Source organism: Pygocentrus nattereri, chromosome 18, assembly GCF_015220715.1.
Source record: "Pygocentrus nattereri isolate fPygNat1 chromosome 18, fPygNat1.pri, whole genome shotgun sequence".
In the NCBI taxonomy this organism is placed as follows: Eukaryota; Metazoa; Chordata; class Actinopteri; order Characiformes; family Serrasalmidae; genus Pygocentrus; species Pygocentrus nattereri.
Window position 1 is genome coordinate 22,938,807 of NC_051228.1, and position 9,807 is coordinate 22,948,613.

The 9,807-nt window shown below is 40.2% G+C and overlaps 1 protein-coding gene across 2 annotated transcripts; it reads left to right on the forward strand.

The window, feature by feature from the left end:
• Nucleotides 1-2,331: 2,331 nt before the first annotated feature.
• Nucleotides 2,332-9,078, forward strand: paqr3b (progestin and adipoQ receptor family member IIIb). 2 transcript variants are annotated; one of them, XM_017708133.2, is made up of 7 exons: nucleotides 2,332-2,506; nucleotides 4,276-4,496; nucleotides 4,575-4,737; nucleotides 5,449-5,604; nucleotides 6,068-6,265; nucleotides 6,763-6,853; nucleotides 7,991-9,078. In XM_017708133.2, exons 2-7 carry the CDS (start codon nucleotides 4,312-4,314, stop codon nucleotides 8,146-8,148), a joined length of 951 nt encoding a protein of 316 aa, XP_017563622.1. In that variant the 5' UTR covers nucleotides 2,332-2,506; nucleotides 4,276-4,311; the 3' UTR covers nucleotides 8,149-9,078. The 2 variants fall into 2 exon arrangements, with proteins under 2 accessions (XP_017563622.1, XP_017563623.1); XM_017708134.2 differs by lacking the exon at nucleotides 2,332-2,506 and adding an exon at nucleotides 2,839-2,952.
• Nucleotides 9,079-9,807: the final 729 nt, after the last annotated feature.

Consider the following 9,807-nt stretch of genomic DNA (forward strand, 5'->3'; position numbering starts at 1 on the left):
CCTATACAATGAAATGGGAAATCCATGAATTCTTACCAGTGATAAACCATGCATTAAAATACATTTTCTTCTACACTTTTAAAGAGACGGCTCTTCAATAAAGACTGGTTATACACCGCTCAAAAAAAAAATAAATAAATAAAATAAAGGGAACTCAAATAACATCCTAGATCTGAATGAATGAAATACTCATTGAATACTTTGGTCTGTACAAAGTTGAATGTGCCAACAAAAAAAAAAAAAAAAAAAAAAAAAAAAAAAAAAAAAAAAAAAAAAAAAAAAAAAAAAAAAAAAATTTATGGAAATCTAATGTATTAACCAGTGGAGGCCTGGATTTGGAGTCGCACACAAAATTAAAGGGGAAAAGCACACGACAGGCTGATCCAACTTTGATGTAATGTCCTTAAAACAAGTCAAAATGAGGCTCAGTATTGTGTGTGGCCTCCACGTGTCTGTATGACCTCCATACAATGCCTGGGCATGCTCCTGATGAGGTGGCAGATGGTCTCCTGAGGGATCTCCTCCCAGACCTGGACTAAAGCATCCGCCAACTCCTGGACAGTCTGTGGTGGATGGAGCGAGACATGATGTCCCAGATGTGCTCAATCGGATTCAGGTCTGGGGAACAGGCGGGCAAGTCCATAGCTTCAATGCCTTCATCTTGCAGGAACTGCTGACACCCTCCAGCCACATGAGGTCTAACGTTGTCCTGCATTAGGAGGAACCCAGGGCCAACCGCACCAGCATATGGTCTCACAAGGGGTCTGAGGATCTCATCTCGGTACCTAATGGCAGTCAGGCTACCTCTGGCGAGCACATGGAGGGCTGTGTGGCCCTCCAAAGAAATGCCACCCCACACCATTACTGACCCACTGCCAAACCAGTCATGCTGAAGGATGTTGCAGGCAGCAGATCGCTCTCCATGGCGTCTCCAGACTCTGTCACGTCTGTCACATGTGCTCAGTGTGAACCTGCTTTCATCTGTGAAGAGCACAGGGCGCCAGTGGCGAATTTGCCAATCCTGGTGTTCTCTGGCAAATGCCAAACGTCCTGCACGGTGTTGGGCTGTGAGCACAACCCCCATCTGTGGACGTCGGGCCCTCATACCATCCTCATGGAGTCAGTTTCTAACCATTTGTGCAGACACATGCACATTTGTGGCCTGCTGGAGGTCATTTTGCAGTGCTCTGGCAGTGCTCCTCCTGTTCCTCCTTGCACAAAGGCGGAGGTAGCGGTCCTCCTACGGCCTCCTCCACGTCTCCTGGTGTACTGGCCTGTCTCCTGGTAGTGCCTCCAGCCTCTGGACACTATGCTGACAGACACAGCAAACTTTCTTGCCACAGCTCGCATTGATGTGCCATCCTGGATGAGCTGCACTACCTGAGCCACTTGTGTGGGTTGTAGAGTCCGTCTCATGCTGCCACGAGTGTGAAAGCACCACCAACATTCAAAAGTGACCAAAACATCAGCCAGAAAGCAGAAAGGTACTGAGAAGTGGTCTGTGGTCCCACCTGCAGAACCACTCCTTTATTGAGTGTGTCTTGCTAATTGCCAATGATTTCCACCTGTTGTCGATTCCATCTGCACAACAGCTGTGAAATTGATTGTCAATCAGTGTTGCTTCCTAAGTGGACAGTTTGATTTCACAGAAGTTTGATTTACTTGGAGTTATATTGTGTTATTTAAGTGTTCCCTTTATTTTTTTTGGAGCAGTGTATTTAGTACCATGAGTTCTATATAGAGCCACTGCATGCTTGAATGGTTCTGCTATAGTGTTACAAGCATGACATTATAGAAGTACCCTTTTTGGTGCTATATAGAATTATTTTCAGAAGGGTGCTATATGGAACGGAATACAACACGACACATTCTCCATCAACCTAAAGAGCCATTTTTAGCATGCAAAGAACCATTTAAGCAGGCAAATGGTTCTTTGAGTGTTCATGGTTCTATATATATTCTCTATATTTACTAAAGAACCCTGGAGGAATCATCTTTTTTGAAGAGTGTAGTGAAAGTAGACGTTTGACATGTTAAATGTTTTCCATGTTGATTATGATTTGTCAATGTTAACTAGTATTTACAGTTTTACCAATAAAATTGAATTACACTAAAACGGCTTTGTAGTATGTGGACCAAAGAAAGCATGATTATTTGTGTGGATGTATTGTCTCTTTTTTATTTGAATAGGTTCAATATACATCTGTATGTTTAATTCTTCCAAGATGTATTTTGAGCTGTACATTTACCCATGTACATGATTCTTTAAATATAAAATACGAAAAAAACAAAAAACACAAAAACACACACAATAAACCACAGCATTAGCACTGGGCCTCAGACATTTCGCCTTTTGTCGCAGGATTTTCGTGTCACACACCAAACCCCTGGCTGCCTCTTCGACGCGGCACCATTAATGTGATGCTAATAATAATAATCTATTAAAAGTCTAATATCTGCGAATATGTGAAGCCTGTAAGCGATGTATCGGGGTCGATACCTTAAGGTAAGATTACGCCTGGCTTGTTCGAGTGTTTTTAATCAAGCGCACCCTTATAAGGGGTTTCTTAGATATGGCGTTAGACGAGGCTGAAGTTGGCTTTCTGTTCGCCAGCTTCTTTTTCAGATTTTCCCGTTCCACCTTAAATGGTGCAGCTGTTGTTATTGTAACGCCTCAGACGCCGGAATGTAACTGCTGCAGCATTGCAGGTGAACCGGGAAAACACTGTACATAATTCATACTTGCAAGCTTCTTGTTTGAATCTCCCCGTTCCACCTTAAACGGCACAGCAGTTGTTATAACGCCGCAGACGCCGGAATGCGACTGCTGCACGATTTAAGGTGGAACGGGGAAACTCGAGCGAGAAGCTGGTGAATAGGAAGCGGACTTTAGCTTCGTTAGCGTGTTAGCTAACGCTGGCTGGTGTTGCCGGTGTTGTCCAGTGTCTTCATGTTAGTGGCGGTGAACAGTTTCATTATCCACACTAAATATCGCGAAGAATAGAGCTGTTCGGTACTGCTCGCCATTTTGTTTTTCTTGACAGCTGTATTTTCAAATTCCCGGGTGTTGTGTTTCTGACAGCTATGTAAAGCACTAAAATGTACCTGAAAATACGTTATAGTTTGTTTTAAAATTATTTTTGCACCGCAGGAACCCAAATATTTGGGTCACAGTGACCAGACCTGTAAAACGCGTTTCATACAGTGTCTTGAAGTGTTCTGGCGGGCATCTCTCATAACCAGTGGATTCAGCTGCTTTACAGGGGAACTCCACCAAAAAACACAATTTAATCACAATTAAAACACAACTAAACCACAATTTAGTCGTTTAACGTTAGAGAGGATTAGATGTGAAATGTGTGTTTGTAGACTGATTGTCATTACAGTGGTTGTAATAGGATCCAGCTGTTACAGTGTCTTATAGCTTAAATATAGGCATTTTATTTACTATCCAAAACCATCAGTGAACATCCACGTGTCTTCTGAATTTTATTATGTTTATGGTGAAATAGTAGTGAATTTGCAGATGCATTTAAATCAAAACCTTATTGCTAAACAATGTAATCAGCATCAGACAGTGTATTCAGAAGCATTTCATATAATACATTTCTTTGAGGAAAGCATTAAACTCTTCAGGTGTCTGGCTCTTATTACCACCACTATGTACAATTATGAGTTTAAGTTTAGTTTAAGTAGAACAGAATTTCACATTAGGCCATACTGAATTATTTTGTTTATTTGACTGTGCAATTATGCAGAACTTGTTAAAAATCGGTGGGATTTCCCTTTAAGGCGCACCCTTTGACACCATGTCACCATGCCCAATGCCAAGTGTCAGATGCAAAGGCCCCCAGTATTGAGCTCCAGAGCAGTAAAACTGCATTCTCTGGAGTGATGGAGCTCCATCCAAAGCCTTTGGGATTAGTTGGAGATCCAGATCTGATCATCCAATATCAGCAGCTGACGTCAGTATTGCTTATGTGGCCCTCTGCAATTAAATCCAGCGCTGTTCCAATATCTAAAGTCTTCACAGCAGAGTAGAGGCTGTTACAGCAGAAAAGGAGCAGCATATTAATAACTTTGATTTTGATTTCAGAAGAAATCCTGGATGAGCAGGTGTAGACAAACTTTTATACATAGTCTATTTGAACACACTTGTGATAAGGTGTCTCATCTAATAGACTGCCAGCTAGCAAAAGTGAAAGGCCAAACCACTAAAATGTCAGATTAGCCTGCCTGATAGATCTGTTGATGTCTCTGATGTTTCCTCCACAGTGCTCCTGTTGGCCAGCTGCAGCCAGATAAACCAAGATGCCTCAAAAGATGCTGAAGAGTGCCCATTACATTGAGCTGGGCAGCTACCAGTACTGGCCAGTTCTTGTGCCAAGAGGGATCCGCTTGTACACTTACGAACAGATCCCTGTGTTTCTTAAGGAGAACCCATACATTACGGATGGATACAGAGCACACCTGCCCTCTAAACTATGTCTGAAAAGGTATGTTTGTTTGGTTTGCTGAAAGTATGCAGACGTGGCCCTTAAAGGTACTGAACTGTGGATTTTTCATCCTTGTAGCATGTTCATTCTTTCCAATGAGACGGTGAATATCTGGAGTCATCTGCTGGGCTTTCTGCTGTTTTTCTTGCTGGGAGTGAACGACATGTCCTCAGTGTTGCCGGCCGCAGGTGCATCCAGAGAGGACTATGTTATCTACTCCATCGGGCTGTTTTGCTTTCAGGTTAATATACAAACATTCACACTTATTGTATAATAATAATACATCGCTGCTGTTGGAAGAAAACCTTGTATCTCCAAAATAGTAACTTTACAGGAGAAGGAAAAACCTACTTCACTTTCAATGTAAGTCAATGGAACCAGAATTTTTCCCCATGTCATTCTGGGTAATTTCTTTTAGGCCTCTCATCACAAAATTTACAAACAATGTAAAGAGTATCAGCTACTTTCAAATTATGTAATAAACTGAAAAATCACAAAAATGGAGATAAAAGGTTTTCTTCCGACAGCAACGATATTCTGTGTATATTATGCCAGAAATGTGTTAATTGACACTTCTAACTGGGTGCTCTAACATGTTTATAGAGCAGCATTGAGTAATTTCTTTATTTGTTAGATATTTAGCTACTTCTCCATAGCTTTCTATAAATCTACACATTCTGTGTAACTGTGTTACACACAACAGTATTGATTCAACAGTACAACCAGTGTTAGCTACTAAGTAAAGCTAGCAAGTAAGGTGGCTAGTTGTCTAATTTGGCCACTCTGCGGTTTTATTTTAATACTTGCAGACTATGAAAAAGTAAAGACTTTTAAATCATTAACTGCAGTTATTTATTGCGGTTGACAGTGAAATTAGTTATTCGTGAGATAAAATTTCATGATTGTGTCAGCCCTACTTGACAAAACTGCTGCATTTTGGTGTTCTGTTTAGGTTTGCATGTTGTGCTCTGTGGGCTATCACCTTTTCTGCTGCCATCGCTCAGAGAAGACCAGTCGCCGCTGGCTTTCACTGGACTATGCTGGGATCTCTGTTGGCATCCTGGGCTGCTATGTCCCAGGGGTCTTCTATGCCTTCTACTGCAACAGTGTATGACACACATTTATCAGTATAGCTACTCAGCAGAAATGTGTTTTAGAGATTGCCAGACATGTTAAATTTAAAATGACCAACAAATAAATTGAATGACGAGATAATTAGTTATAAAAACCTGTGTTTATAATTAAGTAGTACGCTTGGTTAGAGGAACTGAAAGTCCAGATCAGTGCTCAGTCACTCTAACCTTAACCACTGTGCCAGTTCTAATAACCAGTTTAAGCAGTCCACTTCTGTTGTCTTTCCCAGACTACTTTGTATCCAGTTACGTACACGAATGGAAAGTTGGTATCAGTATTTTAACAATATAAGATCAGTGTAGTAGTAGATAAAGTTATTCTAATATGTTAACCCTGCATGACTCCACAGGTTTCAGATAACTAGTAGGCAGCTTAGAATGAAAAAAAAAAAGCTTATTGAATTGCCTGTGCTTCCTCTCCTTTCCCATTGGTCTTAGTTCTGGCGGCAGGTCTACCTGGTGACAGTTCTTGCTCTGATTCTGGCCGTGTTCTCAGCTCAGATCCACCCGCTCTACCACACACAGGAGTGGAAGACGCTGCGCTCCGCCATCTTCTGCTCTGTGGCGGGCTATGGCATCATCCCTGCCTGCCACTGGGTGTGGCTCAACGGAGGCTTCCATGCTGAGATCGTGCAGGTAAGGTTGGCCTTTGTCCACACTGAATGTTTATGAAGAGAAATGGGGCACGGACCATTCAGTTCAGCTGATAATTAACATTTATTGATAAATCTTAAAGGAGATACGTCATGAGAGTTATGAGTTACGTCATGACTTGAATTCATTTCTAACCTGATGCTCGGTTGAATGGAATTGAGCCACCTGCTCCACACACATAAATACATACGTATATATATATAATTACACATAGGGTACCATTTTAAATGGTTATCCCCATTATGTGTTGTATACATTCCATCTATCTAGATAGACAGATAGATAGATAGATAGAAAGAAAGAAAGAAGTAGGGAATGTAAACAACACATATTGGGATAACCATTTAAAATGCTACCCTATGTGTAATTATTGTACTATGTGTATACTTATGTTACACTTTAAAACATAGACAAATATAGAAATGTATTTAAAATTATTTAATAAAAATAATAATTTAATAATTATTTACTCTGTATAGGCATTTTTCCCACGTGTCATGGTCATGTATCTGCTTGCTGCTTCTGCCTTCCTATTCTACATCAGTAAAGTTCCTGAACGTTACTTTCCAGGTAAAAATTCACTAAAATCAAGCATTATTAACAGGATATTTCCTATATTCTACATTTTTTTGTATGTTTTGTTTTTTTTTCTTTGAGGTCAAATAACATTTGTGTGGTTCTGTGTACCAAAAACAGTACTTATTTATTTTTACATTACCATTTTCCAGTCTCTCTTTATCCTCTAGAGTCAAACAGGCTGTTTCTGTAACTGTACTTTAAAGATGTATATACAGTCGTATGCAAATGTTTGGACACCCCTTGGTAAATTAGATCATTTGTGTGAGTGAATACATCCTCTACAGAGAACACACTTCTGCACATTTTAGTGCACAGTTGCTATTGCTATTTAACACACTCGAGTTGAAAAAATTTTTTTTACCAATATTATAAAGTAAATACAAATTAAATACTAAATACAAAAATTTGCAAAATACTATGTAGTATTTGAGTTTGTTCCCTGTAGAGGATGTGCTCACTTATTTTCACTTTAAAAATCAACAAAACATTCATTTGACTGGGGTGTTCAAATTGTTGCATACTGTAAATACATCATCTCTGCTCTGACTGGCTGCCCTGTATTGTCTCATTGAAAAAGCAGTCTAGGCTGAAAACACTCAGTATAAATTTGGCATATATATGAGGAGCAAAATGCTTTAAGCTCAGTAGGCAGGCTGTTTTTTTGTGATATCACAAAACCAATCTATTTTAAGTGGGCTGTTAATATCTATAGATGGATTAAATTAAGTGGATGATATGTTCTGAAACTTTAACAGTGTTTACATACTCCAGTCCTCCATGATATGGGCTCTTTAAAATACCTTTATATATATAAGCAAAATAAAATAACAAAATACCTTACATGCTTGGAAATACTAATGCATTTTTTGTGTTGTGTTAAAAGGCTGTAGCTTCAAGGATGCCATGTTTATCTCTGTACAGAAACTGGATTGAAATCCTGCTATATCTTCAATCCAGACCTACGTTGCTGACAGCTTTCATGTCTGTTAATGCAATGATTCAGAGTAATTTCACTATTCATCATGAAATGTTCATACAGTAGAAAGGGCAGCTGGTGTAAGAGCAAACGTTTTGATGTGACAGTGATGCGTAATATAGATAACACCATGTTATTTGTGTTTGTAACAGGGCAGCTGAACTACCTAGGTGCCAGTCACCAGCTTTGGCATGTATTGGTGGTGCTGATGTTCTACTGGTGGCATCAAACTGCTGTCTACATTATGCACTACAGACACAGTCAGCCATGCCAGGAGCACAGCGGCGGCAACATTGGCAGTGTTGGCTAGTGCTGCTTTTACATCAGCTGGTCTACAGAATAGTAGGCTCTAGTCACACCCCAGCAGAAAAGTATTTTGGAATGAGCTAGAGCAATGGTTCCTAGTCCAAATCTTAAAGTAAAAACTGCACAGGTTAGTGTCTTTCCTGCTTAAACATAGCACTTTCTAATCGCCAGCTAATTCTCAATCTATTTATAAGCTGGGTTAGGTTATTAAAGCAGGGACGACACTAAACATGTAATAATTTTTATTCATGCACCAAACTGTATATCCAGTTTTATACCTCATCCCTGCTATCAAGCTGTGTGGGGTAGAGTTGGATTTGGAATTGGAACATTGGATTTTCTGTTACAGACTAAATATAAGGCGTTTCAAGGTCAGTACTGTTAAATTGGACACACACAATCCAAATCAGTACACATTTGATTATTAAAGAGTAACTGTGTAGCCAGTATGAACAAATCATTCTAAGACTGCCTGTAAAACTTGTACCTTGACTTGAATGTGAAACTTTTTAATGCACTCATATGTGTGTAGGGAGTTCGTAATATTAAGATTCTCAAATGTTTGAGCCTTTTTAGATTGTGACTTTTTGAACTGTAATTAACTTTCCTTAATGGCATTAATGTAGTTTTTTGGTACATTTCCAAACCCAGTCTCACTGTTTTTGCATTAGATTAAAGGGGACCTTTTTTTTTCAAAAGTTCTGTATAATTTGGTCATTAAGATAATGACTAAAGTCACATTTGTTCACAGTGATAATAGGAACCAGACTTCTGAAGAGTTTAATGCCACTGAAAGCTCTCTTGCAGAATGTTATTACATGAAATGGTTGTCAATATGATGCCTGAGACATTATTTATGATAGTTTGAGAGGATTTTGGCCTAAAACATCACTATATTGCCAAAAGTCTTTACTCACTCATCCAAATCATTGAATTCAGGTGTTCCAATCACTTCCATGGCCCCAGCTGTATAAAACCAAGCACCTAGGTATGCAGACTGCTTCTACAAACATTTGTGAGGGAATGAGTCTCTGGAGCTCAGTGAATTCCAGCGTGGTACCATGAGAGGATGCCACCTGTGCAATAAGTTCAGTCCTGAAATTTCCTCACTACTAAATATTCCACAGTTAACTGTCAGTGGTATTACAGCAAAGTGAAAGCAATTGGGAATGATGGCAGCTCAGCCACAAAAGTGGTAGGCCATGTAAAATGACAGAGCGGGGTCAGCGGATGCTGAGGCACATAGTGCGCAGAGGTCGCCAACTTTCTGCAGAGTCAGTTGGTTGCTACAGACTCCCAAACTTCATGTGGCCTTCAGATTAGCTCAAGAACAACGTAGAGAGCTTAATGGAATGGGTTTCCATGGCCGAGCAGCTGTATCCAAGCCTTACATCACCAAGTGCAATGCAAAGCATCGAATGCAGTGGTGTAAAGCACTGCCACTGGACTTTTTTCTGGTGTGGTGAACCACACTTCTCCGTCTGGCAATCCCGATGGATGAGTCTGGGTTTGGTGGTTGCCAGGAGAGCGGTGCTTATCTGACTGTGTTATGCCAAGTGTAAAGTTTGGTGGAGGGGGGATTATGGTGTGGGGTTTTTTTTTCCAGCACTTGGGCTCGGCCCCTAGCTCCAGTGAAAGGAACTCTTAATGCTTCAGCAGACCA